The following is a 25168-nucleotide window of genomic DNA, read 5'->3' as shown; positions in this document are numbered from 1 at the left end:
AAGGAGGGTCACAGTGGATATTGGGGCGGTATAATTGAGAGTGACCCTTTGTGCCATTGTTTTTGTCTGTGCCTCAGACCAGAGATGAAAACAGAAGGGTATTACATTATCATGCTGGAGGTAATCAATCTGTTAGAAGGTGAGAGAGAAAGAGAAGAACAATGGCAAAAAAAAAAAAAAAAAGTAGGCTGTGGTTTTACGAGTCAGCGTCATTTTCAGGGGCCACAAATCAATACTTGCGTTTTATTTCAGAGCACATTAGAGGTTTCATTTTAATTTGAAGTTATTTTAAGATTTCTGACGGTTTTCTTTCACATTTTTTCTTCACTGTCTTTTTTTTAATTTTTTTTTATTAAATTTCAGGTAAAATTCAAGTAAAAAGTTCAGACATACAAGTTGGAGATCTGATCATCGTTGAGAAGGTAAACCTTTCCTCTCACTTCCTGTAGATATTTTTGCATGCAAGGATTTTAAAGGGAGCAGTTTGGGGTATTTATATGTGAATAAAGCTTAAAGCTTTTGGGTAGTTTAATATTTAGTAGCTACCATTTTTGGTTTCTTGTTGAAAGCCAAGCACTATGAAATTATACTTCTAAAGAAGGAGAATTAGGTTCTATATTTAGACTTTAACACATTTCTGCATAAATCCTACTAAAGTGTTCTGGTACCATACTCGGTACGAAACAGTTAATGGCTGTAATACAGAACCACTGAACATTTACTCTGCATTACTTCACTGGCTTGTTGGGTTTGAGTTAAATCAAGGAGTATTTGTCTCTTTCCTTATTATTCTTCTTATTGTTGTGAAGGTTTTCAGCAGTCAAAATCCCCAACTCTGGAAGAAGAAAACTTATTTTTAGGGATTTTTTTTTAAATTATTTTCTTAAGCATAGTTTTCTTTTTCTGGGATGCTGAATCTTATAATTCACTTGGCAGATATTATAAATTTACCACACAGCTGTTCAGCCTCTGATCTTGAAACATGAAATCCATCTGCTGCTGGAAAGTAAAATTTTCATTAGTGTATCAGACTGACTTTTAAAAAAAAAAAAAGGGTTTCTCCCTCAGCCTCTTGTCAAGGTATTGACCTTGTTTAATTATTCAGGAAGATTCAAAGGGCTTTTGCCACACTGCTCAATAACACACCACCATTTGCATTCTTGTTGTTTTTTTTCCTCTCTTTGTTTTTGCAGAACCAAAGGATTCCTGCAGACATGATATTCCTGAGAACATCTGAGAAAAATGGTGAGCAGGCAAACTGTTGGTGTATCTGTATCAATGTGAAGCAGGACAGAGATGACAATGTCTGCTCAGCAAAATTAAAGAAAATTGGAGTGAAAAAGACAAATATCAGTAGAAGTAAAAAATAATACAAAAAACAGACAGAGTGTCTTACAGTGGCCCTTTGTGTGCCCTGTGGCACTTGGATAAACTATCAAGATCATCTGGGTGAGAAATGTGACTTTCCCGCACGCTTCCTGTCCTTTGACATCATCCGATCAACCCCCCACCCCCCGATTCATATGATTTATCTTTCATGGTTCGAGTGACTGATGATGCAAATTCCAATTAATCAATGAACTGCGTCAGATCCTGGCTCTTTTCTGGGGGGCATCAGGAGGAAATGTTCTGAGGACATCCTTTCCATCAATCTTTAAATTGTCAATATGCTTGGCAGGGAGTTGTTGATGTCTTTGTCTTTAACACACACACACACACACACACACACACACACACACACACACACACGCATAAACCACACATACACACAGGCTCGTATATTTAGTCTTTCACATACTCACACACATACACACACACACACACACACACACACACACACTGTCACACAGGTCGCTGGTGTTATGTGCGGAGCTGCAGCAGAAGGAAAAGCATGAATCATCCTCCTTGTGTTAATGTTTTCCATCATACTTAACCCTCCAGGGATAGTTTACGGTTGGCCTTTACCCTCTCTGTCAAATAGTTGCTCTCATCCATCAGCTTCATATGTAATATTACCTCAGATCAATACAGGTCACCACTGCTCAAATTCTATCAGGCCCTGTGGTGTCGGCGACAGCCGCGGATGCTTCTCACCGTGTTACTGCACCGTTGGTAACGGTACGCTGAGATATTACACTCAGACATTTACGATATGCAGTCAACGTGTTTTAGTTCTACAGTACGTGGTCACGTGGAAATGTGCATTTTAATCGTTGTTTCATATGTTGAACTTCTTCAAGCACGTGGTCAAAGCAGTCTCCTGTTTTTGGCTGCTCGTTGCTTAAAGCTGCAGAATTTCCTGAATGAAACTTTAATTTTTTTTACAGAACATTATACACAAATATATGCTTGGCGTTAATTAGAAATTGTTCTATCTTTTTAATAGATACGTAGTCATTTACAATTATTAAATTCCCAGTGAAGGTTACGGTGTCAGTGCACATTGTAGACAATAATCTGTGAAGTATCCTTCCTCCATTACATCTCTTTCTCATTGTTCTCAATGGGGATCACACTATATTATCCTATAATGTACATACAGTTTATATTTATGCAGACTAACAACAGATATATCGATATTGACATTTTTACTCCCTTATATCAGTATCTGTATCGACCCCAAAAATCCAGTATTACTCAGGCTCTACGTGGAGTTACCAGGAATGCAAATATTAATTGCTGATAATATTATTGAAATATGTATAAAATGATGCTAAATCATTCATTGTGATTGAATCATAGAACACTTTTGTTGATTAATGGATGTACAGAAACTTGTCCACAGGTGACATTAAACACACCGACACGACACAACAGGTCTTGACAGCACTTTTTTCTTTTTTTTTTTGCAGGATCGTGTTTCATCAGAACGGATCAGCTGGACGGAGAAACAGACTGGAAACTGAAAGTCGGCGTTGGATGCACACAGCGACTGCCAGCGGTGGGGGTATGGATACATTACGATGTCGTGGCTCTCTGGTAACAGACAAACCGTCTGCGAACGAGCGTGTTGCGTTATCTCCTTAAGCGCCGCTCATCGAATGTCTGTGCTGTGATGGAAACCTAATCACTGATGACAGACAGCAGGAACAATCTGAACCTGACAGCAGCTTCCTTTAACTGGAGGTGACACTCAACACTTCAGATTTAAGTTTTTTTTTTTTTTTTGCCACTTAACGTGATCAGAGAATTAAAGTTTCAGCGAGTCATTTGATGATGGAGCTGCAGCTTCCGTATCGGGTATCAAGAGACCTGAAGGTGGTTGGAGTTGTCTTTGTTTTCGACAGTATTTACCTTGTTAACAGGCCATATGTTTATGTGGCATAAAGGTCTGTTGGTTTGCAGCTGAGCTGTTGAGAATTTTTCCAACCTTTTAGTGTTTTTGTCAAGTTTGATGCACTTTGACAACAAATGAACACACACACACACACACACACACACACACACACACACACACACACACACACACACACACACACACACACACACGAGCCCTGATTATTAGTCAAAGTCAGGTGATTGTGAAACGTAAAGGACCGGGACTATTTTATGTATTGGGTAGCAATTAATTTAATATTGCAAATATACAACCAACTAAATAAAATTTGTAAGAAAAAAGGTATTGATATTGAGGGTCAGTTCACTCTCAAAATGTAAAATCTTTTGTGAGTGTGTTCTCCGTTTCCATGGCAATACATGGGATATGACTAATAACTGGAAGTCAATCAGTCATGTCAGTAGACTCGTATGCAGTGTTTACTACTCCAGCAAGTAGGCCGACCCTTAGCAACGACCCTAGCAACGGAGAGGATTTCTTCTTTGTTTTAATGCTTTCTGGAGATCGTGGGATTTCTCAATCTGAATAAATACGACGCATGGAAACACAAAAACTGCTCAGCTAGCTCAGTCTTCGTTGTAACCAAGATATCTGCTGAAAAAAAAGAAATCCATGGACACATGTATTTTTTTGAAGATGGTAACGGTGTGTCAGTCTCTCACCAGCACAGCTGATATGATGCAAACCCAACACACCAACAGCAACGCAAAATCCAAAAGTCCAAATTCATTGAAAAAACATAGACGTAATCATAAAAAAAACCCAACACTTTGCAGCTTCTGAAGTTTTTAAGGTCCTTCATAGAAACTCCTGCCAACCTATTTTATGTGTTCTGTTTGCTCTCCTGCAGCAACACTTCGAGTATAAATAACAACTTTTATAATGAGACGTTTCAGCTTGTAGCTCTCGTCGGTCATAGGTTCATCAGCTGCACTGATTTATTTTATCCCTCCGGGGGGGGGGGGGGGTTAAATAATCTTCCCTGCTCCTCTTTACCCGCTCTGCCCATGTTCTCACCAGCAGAAGACTATCTGAGCATGACTGAGGGCTGCCGGGTCGCTGCAGTGGCTGCATGCACGCTCGCCTGAATAATTTAATATTTACAATCAATTTTGTTCCACTTTGGGGGGCAAAGGCTGGTGTTTGGTGCTTGACAGGCCGGCTGCAGCCTTTCTCGTCAGGAAGTGAAACAGATGATTGAAGGCTGATGGTTCAATGTTTATTTGTGTGACTTCTTGAGTTTTTTGTTTTTTTTGTGATTAATCCAAAAGCTAAATTTATGCGAGTTCTATTAGTGCCCAGGATTTATTTTAAGGTCTGCCGACACTGTCTCTTTCTTTATGTCGACAAATCTCACTGAAAACCAACTATGAATTATCTCACTAACCGGTATTGCTTCTACAGCGTGAAGTTATTTCTCCGTTATTGTCCAAAAATATCAAAGACACTTCAGCAAGCCACACTGCTGTGCTATTTTCTTTTAATACAATGCAAAGTGTGTGTTTTTACGGCGTTGTGGTGCGGCTAACGCATCAAGCGCACAATAATCTGTACTCGAACAGTCTCCTTCTTGCACAATGTACTCCGTTGTAATTAACATTTGCTGAAATATCCAGCTGGATAAAATGACTTTTAGTTTAAAAATGTAAGTAAAATTTCACCACTTCATTGCAAAGCTTTGCATCTTCAGAACGAAGGCAGTAGTGGTTTAGAGGTCGAGCGCCACAGAATACGTAGTTAAGTTGGGACGTAGTGACGGAAAGCCGAATACATTGTTGGTTTTAACTCCGGCCTTTATTCTTTAGAACAGCACGGCTCGTCGTCACTCACAACCAGCTTTTACAATTACTCACCGCGGTAACTCGGTTAAAGGAGACTGTGTTTAAATGTTGAATTAATTGAGCGGTACTGAAGCCGTTCTGTCTGTCTGTCATGTCTCCTTGTCTCAGGACCTCTTCTCCATCAGCGCCTACGTCTACGCCCAGAAGCCTCAGCTGGACATCCACAGCTTCGAGGGGAATTTCACGAGGGTACAGTAGCTCGCTGACATATTTACAACCTCTAAAACAAATCTCAAACACATGCAGATTTTATTTTTTTCTATAGAAGCCGGATTGACATAGAAGATGTGTATCACCGCCATGTGTTGACAAGTGGCAACAATGAGGTCTTGTGTGTGTCCATCTGGGCCCGTTGTTATCTCCAGCAGGCATGCCTCTTACATCACAGGCAGGTTTCTTGCAGCTCCAGCTCCATCCATCCCGTCTTGCTTGTTGCTCAGTGATTTTTTTTTTTTTTTTTTTTTTTTTTTTTTTATTAATAGCAGATTAGTGCAGCCCCCACAGAGAGGAGAGCTCCAGTACAAAGGGGGGCTTTGTGGTCCGTCTTCACTCTTGGCCACACACCAGGCTTAGTGAGCGAGCACTTCCTGCGCTCATTCATCCTCCGCGGCCTTCCTTTGCATAGCGTGTGCTTTTAGTCTGAGCAGGATGGGAAAAAAATGGGTTCCCACAGATCCGCAGCAAATGAACTTACCTATTTATGAGGGTTTCTTTTTTTCTGTTTTTTTTTTTTTTTTTTTTTGCTTGAGACGGATATGGTGGCTTTGTTTCTGTGGTCTTCATTGAGACCCTCTGCAGTTATGAACACCGTAGTGCGATGCCAATGTCAGAGCGGTCAAGTGTTTTCTGCAACCAGCCATTTATTTTTCATGCACCCCTTCCCATGTTTGAGTGGATTGACAGGATGTGGGTGCTTAGGTATCATAATTATCATATCAGGCAGGCAATTTGAGCCGAAACTGGAGCCTTGACTCTGCACTCCTGACTCAAGGCATTTTTCAGCATTTGTCTTTATTTAAGCAAGAGGGGTGAACGGGGGGGGGGGGAGAGGGTGAAACAGGAGGCTCTCCCGGGGCTTATTTATCACTAAAATCTCATCTACGTGCACTCTATACTGTTCTTAAAAGGAGCCTCTATCGCCATGCCAAATCTAGTGAAGGTATTGATAAAAGGACTACTGTATTGCTTCCGTCTGCACAACTGTGTAAGGTGCTTGTGAAAATTAATGGCACAGCAGAGCCCGACCAGTCTGTGCAGGCTGTACAACACGGTCTCAGCTGAGCTCTGTTTATGCCAGTTAAAGTATTTCAGGAGGTTTTTCTTTTTAACCCTTGACGAAATCTTTGTAAAACGACGAATACAATTTCACTGTGGGATTTTACAGTTTTGAGCAAAGTTTAGGTTTTTAAATAGGGTTTAAAACCCTCAAAATACTGGTCATCAGCATTAAACTAATACTAAAATGATATTGTACGCAAACAAGTCCGTCACTAAACAAAAAAAAGTCATTGAATGTATTAAATTAGTTCACGTGAAAAGCTCAAATTAATTTCAGCTTCACTATTTTTTCTTTTTTCTTTTGAGAATTTTCACCACATAAATGATCTTTTCACTGTGAAAGTAATGAAAGTGAAATTCATGTCCTCCTCCTCCTAGTTTTGTTTTTCTTGTCTGCTCCAGGGCTCCACTGAGCGATACTAATTAGAAGTTGGCTAATTGCAGAAATAAATTCACTGCGTTGAGGTATTTCTTTCAAGCTGGTATCTCTCCTTGGGATGGAAGTAGTTTGAGTTTTTCGTGTCTGTTGGATTTTTTTCTTTGAAACAAAACACATTATTCATAACATTTACTGTATATTTTACAGTTATACATGGATTTAATTTTGGTGTCCAACCGCATTCATATTGGAGTTTCTTTTCCACCGTTTTTGGAGGTTTTAAACTACACAGCTTGTAGTTTGTTGGGTCTCAGTCAGAGTCGCTACACCTGCCAACTGGTCATTTTGCAAAGTTGAAGAAATTGTGGAGTCATGATTTTCTTTATTTCTTCTCCTGTAGGAAGACGCAGACCCGCAGATCCACGAGAGTCTGAGCATTGAAAACACTCTCTGGGCCAGCACAGTTGTTGCATCTGGTAAGTTTACGATAACTATTATTTCAAGACATTCAAAACTTGTATGTCATCAAAGGGTTTCCATTCTCTCGTCTCAAAGCTATTTTCAATATATTAAAAAAAAACAAAAAACCTAGAAGTGCCAGAAAAAAAAATCAACAACATATAATTAAAAAGCAGTTGGACTGGTCATCGCAATGCACCCACTACACCGGCAAACATCAAGGTAAACACGGATTACTTTCTCAAATGAAATCACTGATTCATATTATTTTCCGCTGATGTCTAAAACCTAAACCAGGACCAGAATCTGTTGGTCATGCTGACTTGATTTACGTGATTTATGCCCGTTCTTCTGCACGAGCTTAGTTGCACAACGGATTCCCGGCGGTAAACCGATAAAGAAAGAGTTGGATTCAACACCGCTCTGCGTGTTTGTGGAACTCTGAGAAAAACCCACGGTTGGCGTAATCCTCCCTCCATCGCTCCGACTGAAGCGATTCCCCACAGAAACGCTCGTGTCAGTCGAGAGTGTTTGTGGCGCTCGCAGCGATGGCCGCGCTATTGATCTGCGGCGTCGCTCTCCCCCTCTGGCCTGACCTTGACCAGAAGAACAAACACGCACACGCACACGCACACACACACACACACACACGCACGCACACACACACACACACACACACACACACACACACACAAACACAAAGCCTGACTTAGACCCCTTACATCATCTCTGCTCAGGAATGTCATTGTCCCGTTGACGGACACTTCACTCCTCCACGGCGTCATTCTGGGCACTCGAACCGACCCGGATCACCTCGGATTCACTCCGTAACGGGACCCCGTCCAGCTGAGACGAGAGAATTAGCTGCTCGCATATTCAAATTGAAGCCCCTCTGCATGTTGAGACGCGCGCGCACACACACACACACACACACACACACACACACACACACACACACACACACACACACACACACACACACACACACACACCATTTTTCACCCCGCTCAATATTTCTGGAGTTAGAAGTCAACAAGAACCATTCATCACCTTTCTCCTTTTCTCTTCCTGCACTTCCCTTTTCTTGTTTTTCGTTTTTGTACCCATTTAAACTTTCTTGCCATTTTTATAGTTTGCGGATTTCAGGGACTGTATTTAGGTTTATTAGTGCCTTTGCACCCCCATTAAGCTCATTTAATATTAATGACTCATTAATCCTTTGTAATAAGGCCACCGTAATGAATTGGCAAATAAAGATGGCAGAGTATTGATCAGGTTTTATGAGCTCTCGTAGGGTGGCTGAAGGCCCTGAGAGTCTAAGCGTATTAAACTCCTGTCGGTTGGCTTGCGTGGCAATGAGACAAAACTGCCTCAGCCTTATTGTGTTTCCTCTCATGCAGTTCATCTTACTTGACCAAGATGAGTGTGTGTGTGTGTGTGTGTGTGTGTGTGTGTGTGTGTGTGTGTGTGTGTGAGTGTGAGTGTGAGATGGTGGGGGTGAGGTTCAGTTAATGAGCAGCATTACTTTCCTTGTCTCTGTCCTTGGCAGGCACCGTGATAGGGGTGGTGATCTACACAGGCAAAGAGACCAGAAGCGTACTGAACACGTCCTATCCCAAGAACAAGGTGAATATTTAATTCTGTTTTCGTATTTTTTTTTTAATTTTTTTTTCAGAAAAGACGTTTTAGGAGATTTTTGGAGCGTTTTTGGTTGCAGATACTTTGAATGTAACGTGTTTTCTATTATAAGTGATGTAATTTGGACGAAAGCATACTATGATAATATGCTATTATTTTCCTTATCCAATTAAATTGTCAACTAATTTATTGCCATATTAATTCATTGTTTTGTGTAACAAACTAATAGCCAAGTCGACGTCTTAAAATGTCTGGTTTTCTGTTATTTTATTTTATAAATAAAAATAAGACACAGCAGGAAAAGCAGCGAATCATTGCGATTTCTCCAGCTGCGATTTCGTAATGTTTCAGATTTATGCGAAAACAAGAAAATGCTGTGATTACTGGTCAATTTTGTCAATCGACGGCTTTATTTAAATGACATCATTGACGACAGTAAAATGCAGTAAAATCCTTACAAAAAATTTTTCTCAGGATACCTGAGCTTTATGAGAGATTCGTTCGCATTTCCCCAAAAACATGAACCGCCTTGTGAGGTGACGCCAACATAAATGTAAATGTTTTGTAAAAGCTGCAGAGGGTGAGACGCCTCACACAAAGCAACATCTGTCCTAACCTCCCATCGTGCCATCCCTCCTCCTCTCATCCCTGATCACCAATCAATCACTAAGGCAAGGGGCTTTTTTTTTTTTTTTTTTTTAACCTCGACTTTCCAGATAAAGTTGGACCTGTCAATGCTAAAGGTCAGCACCAGTTGCTAATTAACCAAAAGGTAAATTAACCGAGGATTTAAATGACATTTTCAGCAGAAAGTTAATCCCGCAGAATCCCCGTTGAGCCTTTTGTCCCCCAGTTTGAGGAGATAAATGAAACTTTTATGCTAAATATGAGATTTCACCTGCAAGATGGTTGACACGGGTCAACTGATAGAGGCAGGAAGTGAAGAGGTGATATTTTTTTTTTGCTACGGTGCGTCTGCCATGCGGCGACTTTAACACCCAAAGTTGTCCCCTACGGCCGTCTGCACCTGTAAACCTCTCTGCAGCATCGCGGAGCCCCTTCCTGCCGCAGCGCCGTTTTGACACCAGTATCTTTTATTAAGAACGCTGATGCGGCCGGTCGAACGGCGGGTCAGTGTTTTGTGTAGGCTTGACAGCTGAGAGGAATTCAATATTTCAAGGAGATGATGTCAGAAGTGCCAATATGGGGACTGGAGATTGGGGGAGAAAGTCGATACGCTGCGGCTAAAGTCGCAGGAACGTTGTGGCCTCATATAATCTGTTGTGACACCGGCCAGGACAATGCTTGCACTTGATCAATCTGACAGGACGTCAGACACAGATTCGCTCTTTGTTGCGGCGTTGTAGAGTCTGAGGAAAGAGACGGAACAATGTCATTTGACGAGAGGCCCGCTTTTCTGTAAAGATTGTTTTGAAGTGTACATCCAATACTCGGCTCTCGTCACGTGCCTCTCTGAATAAATGGAAAAGTTGTTTACGACCGTCTCGCGGATCAATTTCGTTGTATTTTCTTGATTTGCCAGTGTCACAAGCGTTAACAATACACCAACCGACTGAAGTCCTGATATTCTTTGCTTTTCATCCGATGAATATTCATGTTCCCCGGCTGTGATCCTTCATCAGATTTCACACACATGCTAAAATACAAGCCACACAGGCAGATCGAATCATTCCTTTTCACTTTTAATGGCTTGGAGATGAATGGGGTAAAATATGCACTTTTATTCATTGATAGTATCTTTAGGTTGAGGTAATTGAGTCCTTTTTTCTTTTTTTTTCTTCTCCCCTTGACTGAATGAATAATGACTTCATCTGATCCCCGGCAAGGCTTGGAAAATTTCGACTAGCCATTGTTCGAACAGAAGGGGATCCCTTTGCTTTTCAGGCATGCACTTTGCTCTCCGTCTTAATTTTTCCTCTTTTTAATCCACCCAAACCTGCTATTTTTCTCAATAGCTCAACCATGAACCATGTAGTGAGGCACCGGGGTGGGGAGATGCAAACCCGCCCGCCCGCCCGCCCGCCCGCTCGCTCCCCTAACCCTTCCCTTTTCTGCACTCTCTGCTACTGGGAGTTTTAACAGCAACTGATAAATCAGTCACACCGGTCTCCCAGCTCTCCCAGTCCCTCAGGGGAATGGGTTTGGTGGGGGTTTAGGCACTGGAGGAATTTTGCTGCTTTTTATATGTGCTTGCGCCCCCTCCCTTACCCTCCCCTCCTTTTCAGAGCAGTTCCTTTATTTGAGGGAGGAGAGATGTTATGTTCTGCTGTTTTTGTAAGCGTGGTGCGTCAGATGAAAGCCCTCTGTGTACAGGGCTCTGCTGTGAGCACTGCCAGAAAGGGGAAGGGCACTTCTTTATTTGACATCTTTTTCCCACATGCTCCATTGGCTGGGAGATGCACTCAAAAAATAAAAGACAATTCTGACCCCCTTTTTTTTTATTTTTTGTCTTTTTTTCAAGAAACCATCTCAATATGGGAACTTTTCTCAATTTTTTTTTTAGGCCTTTTGATGTTCGGTTGCATTGACGGATAATACTTCAGCACGGCAATAATGCAGTTTGTAGTTTGCCACAAAATAGTGCCACCAATAAAGTTGTTTATGCCGTACACACAGTTTGCATGATAAAAGCCTGCAGTGAAGAATCTCTTTCTTTGCCTTTGTTTCTGCCCCTGTTGAAGCATATTGTAAAGTTGTGGGAGCAGATGGGAGAGTCACAAAGACTCTACTCAAGTTTAACTCATCAGAAAAGGAATAACATGTTTACTAATTCTCAGTCAGGACTTTTCAATGGAAACAGTAGTTCTCGAGCAATAGTGGATAAAAACATAATAAATAAATCGGATTTTTTTTCACTTACAAATCATTCTCTCTCACCGGCTTGGAGGAAGCAAGCAGGATGATTTTTATATTGTTTGTTTTTGTTTGTTTGACCTCTGACCTCTCGCCCCCAAAGGTTGGCCTGCTGGACCTGGAGCTGAACCGCCTCACCAAAGCACTGTTCCTGGCCCAGGTGGTTCTCGCCGTCGTCATGATAGCGCTGCAAGGGTTCGTGGGTCCTTGGTTCCGCAACCTTTTCCGCTTCGTCGTGCTGTTCTCGTACATCATCCCCATCAGGTACTCTGTGATTCTCCTCAGTCTTTGAAATGTTTTTTTTTTTTTTTCACCCCAATCAAATAAATATAGCTGTACAGTGATGTCTTTTTTCCAAGCAGAGCATTTGATTTAAAAATTTGTGCAAAGAATTAATAAAAAAATTAAATCTACAAGCTCCCCGCCTGCTTCTGTTTCAGCCATTTTCCCTGACAAAGATCTTTTTAAAAATTTTTTTTATAACATAACAGATATTGAATTGAGTTTTTGATGTAAACTCATTGTTATTTTGCTGTGTAGCTTGCGTGTAAACCTGGACATGGGGAAGTCGGCTTACGGCTGGATGATCATGAAAGACGAAAACATACCGGGCACCGTAGTCAGAACCAGCACCATCCCTGAAGAACTGGGCCGGCTGGTCTACCTGCTGACAGACAAGACGGGTGAGACTCCACACATAAAGAAACATTATATCTCCAGGTCACCGTTGGTATTTAACACGGGCGTCTATTCAAGCCGACATTCATGGTAAAAGTCCTCATTGATTTCTGTAATGCTAGGAACCGTTAAGTGCTGCTAAGACTTGATTTCAGTTGCGATTTGGCACCACGTGAATGAAATTAAACAGAAAAAGTTGAAAACATGAAAAATCTTTGAATACTCAAGGTGACAATAATGAGTGTGTGCTGTAACTTTGTAGGTTTGATGTTCAATAAAGACTTTAGAAAACTGAAACCCAAGTTTTCCATCAGAAACTTTGCCTTTGAGGAAGTGCAGCACACAAATATTTTACTCTGTATCAGCTTCACATGTTTATTAGATTTTTTTCTTTTTTTTTTTTCAAAAGACTCAAAGAGCTGCAACATCATCCAACAAAGAAAGTAATATTCTGTTAAAAAAAAAAAAAAAGAACACATGATAAAATACAAAATGTAATAAGCCCAATTACATTTCCTGTAAACTGTAGAAAACAAACATCTCCAGTAATAACACCTCGAGTCAGTGACACATCACTGAAAAATCCAAAGTTTTAAATGCGCTATTATTATTTAACCTATAAATTAAGCCAATTTAATGCTGTGATTAAAACTGACAGGCGAAATTCTGAAACTTTCTGAGGAGGTTAGCAGAAAGAAGTGAGGACGAAATCTTTAGTCCTTCCTCAACTTCTTTCATTTCACTCTCGCAGCCTGATTCTCTAACAACAAATAGCTGCTCTTTACTAATTCTAGACACTGTGATAAACTCCTGCGATGGGCCTAACATGCTTCTTTGTCTCACTGATCTAGGTAGGAACAGATTAGCTTCAGAGCCTATTTATCCAGGTTGGTAGTTGAAGCACATGGAGAGAAGAACAAACGATCAATCCATTAGAATTGGTTAACCCTGTGGCTCTAATGTTTTTGGAAGTTAGATGCCCTCTAATCAGCTTTGCGCTCTATCAGCACACACCCTGGCACCCGGCATCCATTAAACGAGGCCATTGCCCCCGTTTTCAGTTTGTTGATGTTTTGTTTTTTCTTCTTTTAGCGTCCGAACATTCACTCAGTCTTTTTGTATGCGACGTTGTGTCTTGTCCGTTAGTTAGAGAGGACATGCAGTCCATATTGGTAATGAGATTAGGTCAATGAGAAGGCAGTCACACCACCCTGCAGGTCCCATGATGCATTGTGGGCAGTCCTCCAAGGACAAACACTGTGCTTTCAGTGCGAGTTGGCTTTCAGAGAAGCTGGTTATCTTTGGATATGTTTGTTTTTGCCATGATTTAATCTTACTCGGAGCTTCATGTTAGTCAGGGTGTTTTTTCTTTTTACAGTGATTTAATTTTCGTTTGAGAGCACACAAAAACAAAAGAGCAACTGAATTAGGAGTTTGAATGTTACTGTCAGGGTGGTGGACAGTATTATAGACTGTACATTCGTCCTTTAATGACGGCTTGTTTTGTGCAAGAGGACTGACCGATATATCAGTTGATATATCAAGTATATCAGTATTTGTGTGTATGTCTGATAAGTAGTAAGAAGAGCTGCAGTTCAGAAATAGTTACTTAATTTTTTCTGAAACCAGAGAACACTGTCAAGTTGATTTTCCAACTATAAATTGTCCCACTCAATGTGTATCTTGGTAATAATTGTGACCAAAAAACAAATTGTCACAAAGTTGTTGTTTACGTTATGCATTTAAGTAAAAAAAAAAAAAAAAAAAGTGACTAGCTGCTAGTTTATTGTTATCAGACTCAGAAATATCAATATTAGTATTCACCTCAACACAGCATTGTTTGCTTCATACTTTTGATGCTTGCTCCTTTATTCCGGTATCCAATAAAGTGTAGAGCTGATATCTTTTCTGTATGATTATTAATGTCTAACATGATTCTCTGAACCGCAGGCACTCTGACACAGAATGAAATGATTTTCAAGCGGCTGCACCTGGGAACGGTGTCCTACGGCACGGACACCATGGACGAGATCCAGAGCCACATAGTCCGGTCGTACGCACAGGTGAGCAACCTGACTGATAAATGGTTAAAAAAAGGACACTCATGATGATTCACCTGTTTAACCCTTTTATTCCAGTCAGTGTTGGTTTGAATTATCCTAATGAGACTTTTTAACTTCACAACTTTATCGCAAAACAAGAACATTTTTTGGGGTTGTGCTTACTGTGAGTGCTTCTTATTTTATTGTTTTTTTTACAGTATGGCATTAATAAGTCCCCTGAAATTAAAAACACAGATTGTCTGGTAAGTAAAACTGCACATCAGTGACACAACTTGTCAATTACATTATGAAAATTTGTGCCCCGTGAGGGAGCATAGAAATACAAATATGTACCCATATTTCACTCTGTGTTTTTCCCGCTCATTCCCGTCCTCTCTCTGTAGATCCGTTTAATCAATATTTATATTTAGCGAAGGAAACATTTTCCAGGAAAGAAGCCCATATTGTTCATTCATCACGTGGCGTCCCCGAGAGCCTCCCCGTACTGTAAGCGAGTGTTTTCCTCGCTGGGTGGCTCAGATCTGGCTGCAGTCTTGACAGAATGATATTGTTCACTCTCAGCCAGCTCCAAACAGCTGGTTGAGGCCGAAACCATCTGCCCCACACCCTTATGTGTGATCTCAGCTAATGAAAAATGACTCGTCTTTTTAGCGCCGAACAGCCGACGCGGCGCAGAGCGGCGATGCTTCAGTCCAGCTGATTTGTACCGTAATCTACCAATTGTACTGTAAAAATTGAAGATGGTTACTTACAGAGATTTGCTGAAAAAGCCCACATACGGGGTTTATTTTAATCTTAAAATGTTTTTGCTTATAGCAGGATTTTTTTTTTTTAATCATTTATCATGTAGTGCTGGGCCAAGCGTTTGGTTATCTATCGATTAATCGTAAATTTAACAAAATATAATCCTGCTAATTTGTACAAACTTCTCGTGTGTAACATATGTATATTTGAATTTAAGAATTTAAGTTAAAGAACAGCTGATATGAGACCGCAATGAACAACAACGGTTGTTAAGTATTTGATGTGTTGGAGAACATCTTTTACGTGTGACTCATCGGACGGCGAGTTTGTCTGACAAAATGACCTCGTGATGTCTCCATAGATCTTTCAGTCACTCTCGATGAAGCTTGCATCTACTGTACTCGCCATCGGCCCTCCCTTTGCTGCCCGGGAAGCACCGAAGGTTAATCATAATAAGCCGATGTTTAATGCTTCAGTGGAGCGCACCTGTCAGGCGGAGCTGGCACGGCGGGCTGTCGGCACGCTCGCCAGTCACCGCACAGTTAATCTGAAGGCTCACATCAAAACAGCGGCACCCATGAAAGGCCCTCAAATCTGATATAACATGATAAAGACTGCGATGTAGCACTTCCCTCCAGGGTGTCATTTGGCTTGAAAAAGGGGTGTCGGAGTGGATCGGCTGCAGTTGTGGGATCAGATGTCGACTGGATTCGGGGATCCTGTAGTTACAAAATAACTGGAAAGATTTGAAGAACTGTTGTTTTTTTTGTGTTTTTTTTTTTGGAGGCTGTGTAATATATTTATATTTCAGAAACTCTAGCGGGTTTGTTTCTCTCGGTGCTTTTTGTCAGAACAGACGATAGCTTGGTAATGGTAGTTATTAGACAACACTAATTGTTGCTTCCGGATTTGGTACACAAGCCTTCAGAATAATTACAGTTCAATTGCACTCACGAGTCACGAATATGTTTTGTTTTTAAGTGTAAGGACATGGATGGAACCCAATGCTCACCGTGTATTGGAGGTTTTTCTGCACACGTACAACTGGAAACTGGAGGAGCTGGAAAACATCCCTGGGTCGAGGGACACCCGGGCTAACTCGCTCATCCGCTCACTCTGTTCATTGCTCTTTTCAGGGGACTTCCCAGCCGTCCACTGGCAGCGCCGGCGGCGCCACGCCGTCGCGGAAGACCCAGCCTCCGGGCCCGAAAGTCCGAAAGAGCGTCAGCAGCCGCATCCACGAGGCTGTGAAGGCCATCGCCCTGTGCCACAACGTCACGCCCGTCTACGAGTCCCACGCCTGCGTGAACGGAGAGACGGAGTCTGCGGAGGCCGACCAGGACTTCAGCGACGATAACCGCACGTACCAGGCCTCCAGTCCAGACGAGGTAAACATCCAACACACGGAAACGGATTGAGCACCAAGGCATAGTTTAGATGGAAAATGGACTGATTTAAAAAAAGAAAAAAAAAAAAAAGAAATATGATATCTAATGGGGTCAGAGCCCCAGGACTTTGAGGTTTCAGATGAGTTTTGTTGAGGATCAGGTGCTTAGAGCCTGCTGATCATTCACATCTATTTTTCATTCATTAAAAGCTTTGTTTCCTTTTTTTTTTTTTTAAACCCCTCTGGCAGGAATAAATTTGTGAAATTATCAGGACCAAACCCTCTCTGACGTTCTCCACAGTTTCCTCTCCGTCTCAACGTTTATTAGCGATCCTAAATAACCCTGGTTTGTCAGAATAGTCATTTCATGGGCAGAAAGTCAGAGGTCGTGAACTCCTTGTCGAGGTTAAGCTATTTTATTATCTGTATTTGCTTCCTGAGAATTTACTGTCCCGACTGAAGGAAGAATGCAGCCCAAACCCCCAAAGGCACCTCTGAAGCTGGTCGTTCCTCCGTGTAACCCAAGAGTTGGAGCTTTTATGACTGAGGGGTGCACGCAAACATATAATATAATATTTTATATATATATATAACCCTTCTTATTATGCTACAGAATTTATCAGTGGAGAAATCCGAGGAGAGTGATGATGATGATGATAATGATGATAATTAAACACGGGGAGGAATGCTATCAGGAAACGTTCCAGTCGGTGTTTGTTTGAGAGCGGTTTTAATGTAGATTGAAGGAGGAGTTAATCTTCCCATACGCACCCACTTCGACATCATTGACATGTTCATCACCCCTGACGTGTGATGCTTCGTAAAGCCTTTCTGAGACTTACTGTTGAACCCCCAGGCGAGTGTAGCAATCAAAATTAAGGTTAAAAAAAAAAAAAAAAAAAAAAAAAGCAGGGAAAGATAAATCTCAGTTTTCCATTTTCTCCTCCTCTGAGTTGATGTGTTTATTTATTTGTCTTCCTCCTCACTCTGCTTCACCTCCTCCTCCTCCTCCTCCTCCTCGCCGTTGTGTCACACTGCTTGGATTGATCAATATTTAATTTTCTCTTAGAGACGATGAGAGGTGGAGGTCTGTGATCGTTGGTGGAGCTCTCCCTTCCCCTTCCACTCTGCTCTTTGTTCTGCCTCCGTCCTTTTTATTTCCCTCGTTCTCTTCTTGTGGCTCCTCGGCTTCAGATCTCGGCCCACCGTACCCGTGTTACTGATAGTTTGTGTGGCTCCGGCTCTCTGCTCAGCTCCTCTGATGTAATGAGCTGTCGTTAAGGGAGATGAAGTGGATCGGCCGCGGAGGTCAGAACATGGGTCAGACCTGCCGGTTTGCCGGGTCATCCTGTAACCTTTGACCCCCATAATATCAGACATGAACATTTGAGTGCAGCCCTTAATTAGTGCCATGTTCAGGAAAGTGGGTGCTCTGTCATTTCCAGTTGGGCTGCTGGTGGTCTCATTGAGTGTCCAAGGCATATGTACCATAATGTGTAATAAAAAAGTGGGATGTTTATGGGCTGATATCGGTATTTTATATGTACTGAAGAACAATGGAGTGTATGGATGGAAAAAATATCTTAATTTAGTTTTTTTTTTTTTTTTAAATATAAGGATGTCGTTCTGTCCTTGCCGATAACCCCCGATTTTGTTTGTTTGGTCATGTTTGTATGTGAACATACACAAGCGTGTCAATAATAGTTACCATAGTTACAACAATCAAATGCTAAAGTGTTCATGCAAAAACGTTTGATTCCAGATGGATTTGACTTGTTTAAATTAGATTAATACGGCAAGAAAAAGCAAAGCGAGTCAAAGATTCCACGTTTTCTCACGAATCCAGACACACAATTTCTGTTTTGTCTCGAGATCGTATGACTCCTTCAACATCGATTGTTAAACTGTGTCAAATGACCCCAAAATTCATTCACCAATTAAAGTGTTGCTGACATTACATCAAAAGAATTTAACTGTTAAGGGTCCATTTGCCGCCGTCGTGATTTACATTACCGCTGAAACGCTGTGAACTCGGCTGAAATGATTGATGGGGTTGTTTAAGCCGGACTGCCGTCGTTGTAAAGTAGTCAGCAGCAGTCTTTTCTATTAGTGCTTTAACACATGATTCACATGCAGCTTGTATCAAAGTTGACAAAGCTTTAAATAGTTCCTGCAGAGCCGGTGAAGTCGACCGAAGGGCTCCGTTCAGGATCCTCGGCACATGTTGTGTGTGTGTCGGTTCATGTGTGTCCGTGTGTGTGTGTAGCAGTGGACACACACACACACACACACACACACACACACACACACACACACCAACACCAGGATAATGACACACAGATGTGTGTTAAGTAAATATAGGCAACCCTTTTTACGGAGCTCAAAGGGGGAGCAGGAGAAATGATGGGGTATTAACAGGAAGTTCCAATTTGTAGGTCAGAGTATAATAACAACCTTTGAGTGAGCAAATTGAAAATGAACCCATTGAGAATTGAGTCGTGTGCAGCTGAACGCTCACTCGGGGGCCGCAGTTCCTGCTGAGGAGAGAAAGAGGAAAGAGAAACAGAAAAACACTTATGTGGAGCTGAATGAGGAGAGCTCAGCAGCACAGAGATACCGTAACTCTCGTTTGTCTTTCAGCTGCCAGCGAAGTTACGCTTCATCTGCTCACAAGTCTAAATCTGTCATTATATTTTCTACATAAACTCATTTCCTTGTTTAATTTCGGTAAAGACTGATCATCCTAAAACCTGTTAGTTTAACTCATCATTCACGAATGAATGTTCTTTCGCTTTCTTGATCTTAAGTAATTATAATAAATGCTAAAAACGCTCTGAAGAAATGCATTAAAAACATTATATCTAAATACGTTTCCTTTTGTGTTTAATGGAATCTTTGACACGTTTTTTTTTTTTATCAGCATATTTATATTTATTTTCTACCGTCAAAGGGTCAAAATGTTAGCGTTTATGGTCATCCGTACCCGTGTGGATCTGTTATGATTTGTATCATGTCTCTCCTCAGGTGGCGCTGGTGCGGTGGACGGAGAGCGTCGGCCTGACTCTGGTCAACAGAGACCTGACCTCTCTGCAGCTGAAGACTCCTTCTGGACAGATTCTCTCCTTCTACATCCTGCAGATCTTCCCCTTCACCTCCGAGAGCAAAAGGATGGGCATCATCGTCCGGGTCTGAACCATATGTTGTGTCTTCTTTTTGTGTGGTCCGAATCGTGCGTGTCGTGGTGTCAAACTCTTTGTTACCGTGACGATTTGTGCAGTTTCCTGTCGAACTGCTCACCGCTTTTCGGTATCAAAAAAAATCTACTGCCGTTTGTTTTTTTTTCCCCCATTTGTGCATTTATAAATACAGTAAATGTTAAATTTTAATTTCCAATTTGCTTTAGGAGGAGTCGACAGGAGACATCACTTTCTACATGAAGGGTGCTGATGTTGCCATGGCGAGCATCGTCCAGTATAACGACTGGTTGGAAGAAGAGGTGAGAAATTTGAAAAACATTTCCGACTTGGTTGTTTATAGATAGATTTATATAATATGACGTAAATGCAACATAATTACAGGCAGTTAACGAGGGAAGAGTCACAGAACACACTTGGTTTTTTTGCTTGCCCTGTGAATGTACACCATTCACACACAAAACAATGTGCAAAGATTTGTAGCTTCATAAAAGCTTTAAAAAAAATAAGTTATATATTGGGTGAAACGGCTCAGTCAAAAAACAGAAACACAACTTGAATTTTTGTAAAAACCTTCAGCTCTTTAATTCTGAAATTACAGTTTGATTGGCTTTGCACAGTGCACACACTGTATGGTTTCATTTCCTGTCAGTTTAATGTTTTCATATATACTAAATATGGTAAAAAAAAACATGTCTGAAATAAAGATTATTATACATATATTATAAGAAAAAAAAAGTATCTTAAAACAAGCAACTCGGTGTCACCCGTGTGTCTGTAAGCAGCCATTTCTCCTGGAAGTAAAACGAGGGACGTTTATCTGCTCACGTAAAATGAGCCATTTTAAATAAGAGCGTTAGCATAATGACAAACACGTAAACAACAGATAAATGTGAAAATAGCTGCTCATAGGGTTCATTTTAAGTTCAAATCCTCTCTCTAAATCAGGACGTTTCACGAAGGCACCAACAGGCCTTCTGCACCGGTTCGGTGGTCGAAAGTCTCGTGTTCATAATTATATTGGCATTATTGAGTCATTTAACACCGGGGGCAGCTTTTGATTTAATTAGTGACCTAGATAAAGTTGAAGTAATTACAGTATGTCATATTCTTGAACAATGGTGCTAATGATGTCCTGTTGGCTGTAATATCCCGCTGTCAAATCAGCCGGCGCCGCAGTAACTCTGCTCGTCAATAACCAATCAACAGGGCAGATTTGCCCTATCGGTGTTTCATATCAAAAATAAACCGCCATCCATCCCTTTGTTTTACTGTGTCCTCTGAATTTCACCGGAGGGTTTGTTATTCAATATTGATTTCTTTTGGTGTTGGTAACAATATGCTGTTATTGACAGCACTGTACATGGTGTACGTATACAGCAGCTGCTCTATCAGAGCTGATCATCTGCCCTATATTTGACTGAAATGCATCTTGGAGGGAGGGAGGGAGGGAAGGTGGGGGGGGGCATGACATCATTGAGCATACACGGTTATATTATTACACCAGAAGTTTGAATTCAGACACGAAATAAATCTTTTCTAAATAAAAGGTACCGTGTGCATGTGTTTGCTGACGTCACCCTCTCTTCTGTCAGTGTGGGAACATGGCCAGGGAGGGCCTGAGGACTCTGGTGGTGGCCAAGAAGTCTCTGTCTGAGGAGCAGTATCAGGACTTTGAGGTTTGGATGAACTCGAATGTACATGCCTGTCATTCTGCTGTTGGTACAATCTGATCACGTTCCTTCACCAGATCTCATGTTGTCTTTTTTGTTTTGTCTCTTGTTGTCTTCCTGTTTTACAGCTTACAGTAACTCGCACTCAGTTGCCAGTTTATTAAGTAATAGGTACAACTTGTTAAAAGAAATTTTGTCCAGCATCGGAATAAATATAGTTATTTTTCGTGTAGATAATTAAAACATTTTCTACTAAGTAAATTGTAAAAGACAACAGTGTAGAATAATTCATCCATTTTCTTCTGCTTATCTGGTGTCGGGTCACCATGGCAACAGGTCACGAATATCTGCATTATAAATATTACTGTCTCGAAATGTTTTGTTGGTTTTGATATTTCTCATTTGTGGTCATAAGTGCTTTCACATTTGACTGGAAAAACACTGATTTGTTCAGTTAGTATCGCCAGCATCCTCGTCTTGTTTCTTCCTCTAAATTTGAGAAAATAGCCGCATTGTTCAACCGCTCTGCTCAGTGTTAGTTTCAAAGTCGTTCTTTATCCCGTTATTTCCTCCTGAATTTGTCCCTCCACTTTTCCGCACCCCTGCCCTGCGCAGAATCGCTACAACCAGGCGAAGCTGAGCATCCACGACCGAGGCCTGAAGGTGGCAGCGGTGGTGGAGAGTCTCGAGAGGGAGATGGAGCTTCTGTGTCTGACCGGCGTGGAGGACCAGCTGCAGGCGGACGTCAGGCCGACGCTGGAGCTGCTCAGAAACGCTGGCATTAAGGTGAGAGGTGAAATGTAACCGAGGCCGCCGGACTCGTACTGGTCATATCAGCCTGTGGAGAAAAAGCAATCAAAACCCCAGACATCTCAGCAGTGATTTGGGATGCACAGAAAGGAAAAGAAAAGTATATTTACAGCTAGAAAATTCATTTTATTTATGCCCCCATAAGCCAGAAAGTATTAAAGAAAACATTCAGCTCACGAGTTGAATTTCACTCTGTTCCTTTTAACATTACATCTGAAACTTTTTTTTTTTTTTTTCTTGCCTTGTTTTCTGCTCAGATCTGGATGCTGACTGGCGACAAGCTTGAGACGGCTACATGCATCGCCAAAAGCTCCCATTTGGTTTCCAGAAACCAGGACATCCACGTCTTCAGACCGGTACGCCGTTTTATTTCCCCTCGTGTGTCGTAAACATAATGCGCCTACTTAATAGGAGATTTAATAAAGAAAAAGAGAAAAAAAAAGTCTAAATGTTCTCATGGTTAATTGCATTATGTGGCTCTCGAGCAGGTCTCGAACCGAGGAGAGGCCCATCTGGAGCTCAACGCCTTCAGAAGGAAACATGACTGTGCTCTGGTCATCTCTGGAGACTCCTTAGAGGTACTACAGCGCAGCGCACGGTGACATTTCCATGCACAGCAGATGATGATGAGGATGCAGCCAAACAAGCCAAGAGTGAATACAAAAAGTACCTCTCTGCCAAAACTAATACTTTGGAGTTCACCCAAGGACTCGAGGACTTGGATAGAAAAATAAATCTGAAAATCAACAAGAATATTGCGTCTTTAAAGGGAAAGAGATCCGTGTTTTTCCACTTTTTCTCACCGGTTCTCTAAAAGTCACGCCGATTGTACTTTGAAAGAAAAAACGTTGCACATACATCTCTTGCGTTCAGTGTCCAGCGTCTGAGGTCTGGTGTCGCTTCCTTCGTGGTGTTGCAGGTGTGTTTGCGGTATTACGAGCATGAGTTCGTGGAGCTGGCATGTCAGTGTCCGGCGGTGGTTTGCTGTCGCTGCTCTCCGACTCAGAAGGCCCACATCGTCACACTCCTCCAGCAGCACACGGCCAACAGAACCTGTGCTATAGGTGAGTGTTGACAGGTGAAGGGCAGCAGCTTGAAAATGCGGTTTGGCTCCGGTCCATAAACAGCCTGGGAAAGTCTGTCGTGGCTTCACCTCAGTCCCTCAGGGGGGAAACCGTTAGACAATGTACGAAGCTGATTAAATAACCAGTCCTGTTTCTTACTTTGTCGGATGTCCGGTGGAGATTATTTTGGACGCTAAAGTCCTGTCGCCGACCTGCTTTACCCCAACTGTAATTATATAACTGCCGGTTGAAGAAAATGCACTGAGTTTCAGATTATTACCGCACGTGTCCACAAGATGGCAGTCACAACGCAGAGAGAATCACTTCCATCAGCGGCCACTTTTAAAATGTATAAAAGCATACAAAACATCTGTTTTCTTTGACGTGCTTTTAATGTCTATTTTGTGTCAGGTGATGGAGGAAATGATGTCAGTATGATCCAGGCTGCAGATTGTGGTATTGGGATCGAAGGAAAGGTAAAAGCCTTCATAAACAGCAGAAACACTGACCTCAAACCTTCTCATTAACACCTCCAGCGTGAGATCCTGAAACTTGATTTAGTCGGATAAACTCTGAAAATCATGACTTAACTTACAAAGCACTCAATTCTTTAGGTTGTTTAACTTTTAGTACCTTTTTTGGTGATGTCTTACTAAACTAAAAGAACTTTCGAGACACTGAAACAACAATTAAAGCATGAAGAGACGTCTCAAGTTACAGGTTTGTGTGTTGTTGTCTTTTAGAGGCTTTACAACCCAGCTGCAGCACAGCGTCTTCATACTTGTCTTTTTTTTTCTTTCTTTCTTTTCTTTTTTTAAACAGGAAGGGAAGCAGGCGTCGCTGGCCGCAGATTTCTCCATCACTCAGTTTAAGCACATCGGGCGGCTGCTCATGGTCCACGGCAGGAACAGCTACAAGCGCTCGGCAGCGCTCGGCCAGTTCGTCATGCACAGAGGGATGATCATCTCCACCATGCAGGTACGCGGGGGAATCAACGGACGAAGCAAAGTACAATGTGACGCGTGTCAACTCGTTAATGAACAACACTTTGGGGGATATTTTCAATGTTTGTTCACAAGATGACTTTTTCTTTGTTCGTGTTTTGTTCTTGATTGTTTTTCTTCATCCGTTTGTGATTTACGTTTGTTCCACATTTTGCCAGTAAAGTCGGTAACTCGCTGACTTTCTGACACCCGTCTTTGTTTTTGTCTCCTCAGGCCGTCTTCTCCTCCGTCTTCTTCTTTGCCTCTGTGCCGTTGTACCAGGGTTTCCTCATGGTTGGGTACGTGCCATATCATGACGGCCTCACTACAGCACAGCACAGACGATATATCTGGTGATGTCAGCTTGTTGTTTTGCTGCCTCCATCTTTGCTTGATGTCTCTGTCTGTCCTGTGCAGGTACGCCACCATCTACACCATGTTCCCTGTGTTCTCCTTGGTTCTGGACCAAGACGTGAAGCCGGAGATGGCTCTGCTCTACCCCGAGCTTTACAAAGACCTCACCAAGGTATAGTGTCCCATTTAAAAAAAAAATGTTCATTGCTTCACAAATTCCCTGCGTCTTCATTTCATTTCAACTTTTCCCCGGTCGTTCCGCGTGAAAGTTGAGTATGTTGCACTCATGTACGACGTTTCTCTCTTTCAGGGACGATCATTATCTTTCAAGACATTCCTCATCTGGGTTTTGATCAGTGTCTATCAAGGTAAGGCGCACAGACTCCTTCTGAAAGTCGTGTTTGATCATCAT

General features: G+C 41.8%; 1 protein-coding gene across 7 annotated transcripts in view; it reads left to right on the top strand.

Annotated features, from left to right (window-relative positions):
- The window catches only part of atp9b (ATPase phospholipid transporting 9B), a 40903-nt gene that overhangs the window by 11314 nt on the left and 4421 nt on the right, over nucleotides 1-25168 (top strand). For 4 of the 7 annotated variants that reach the window (XM_069175803.1, XM_069175802.1, XM_069175799.1 and 1 more), the window contains 23 exons: nucleotides 364-422; nucleotides 1194-1245; nucleotides 2853-2947; nucleotides 5287-5367; nucleotides 7236-7311; nucleotides 8844-8920; nucleotides 11910-12070; nucleotides 12347-12489; nucleotides 14435-14547; nucleotides 14745-14789; nucleotides 16428-16679; nucleotides 19703-19864; nucleotides 20082-20174; nucleotides 21468-21551; nucleotides 22161-22331; nucleotides 22613-22711; nucleotides 22844-22933; nucleotides 23275-23419; nucleotides 23831-23895; nucleotides 24242-24397; nucleotides 24637-24701; nucleotides 24820-24928; nucleotides 25067-25124. In XM_069175803.1, coding sequence (XP_069031904.1) covers nucleotides 364-422; nucleotides 1194-1245; nucleotides 2853-2947; nucleotides 5287-5367; nucleotides 7236-7311; nucleotides 8844-8920; nucleotides 11910-12070; nucleotides 12347-12489; nucleotides 14435-14547; nucleotides 14745-14789; nucleotides 16428-16679; nucleotides 19703-19864; nucleotides 20082-20174; nucleotides 21468-21551; nucleotides 22161-22331; nucleotides 22613-22711; nucleotides 22844-22933; nucleotides 23275-23419; nucleotides 23831-23895; nucleotides 24242-24397; nucleotides 24637-24701; nucleotides 24820-24928; nucleotides 25067-25124 — 2451 coding nt within the window. The remainder of the gene's footprint in view (nucleotides 1-363; nucleotides 423-1193; nucleotides 1246-2852; nucleotides 2948-5286; nucleotides 5368-7235; nucleotides 7312-8843; nucleotides 8921-11909; nucleotides 12071-12346; nucleotides 12490-14434; nucleotides 14548-14744; nucleotides 14790-16427; nucleotides 16680-19702; nucleotides 19865-20081; nucleotides 20175-21467; nucleotides 21552-22160; nucleotides 22332-22612; nucleotides 22712-22843; nucleotides 22934-23274; nucleotides 23420-23830; nucleotides 23896-24241; nucleotides 24398-24636; nucleotides 24702-24819; nucleotides 24929-25066; nucleotides 25125-25168) is intronic. The other 3 variants (XM_069175805.1, XM_069175804.1, XM_069175800.1) reach the window with 1 other exon arrangement.

Source organism: Embiotoca jacksoni, unplaced genomic scaffold, assembly GCF_022577435.1.
Source record: "Embiotoca jacksoni isolate LCO1_2020_lvr unplaced genomic scaffold, fEmbJac1.0.p SCAF_7, whole genome shotgun sequence".
In the NCBI taxonomy this organism is placed as follows: domain Eukaryota; kingdom Metazoa; phylum Chordata; class Actinopteri; family Embiotocidae; genus Embiotoca; species Embiotoca jacksoni.
Note: the sequence above shows the minus strand (reverse complement) of the source record. Positions and strands in the feature narration are given on the sequence as shown.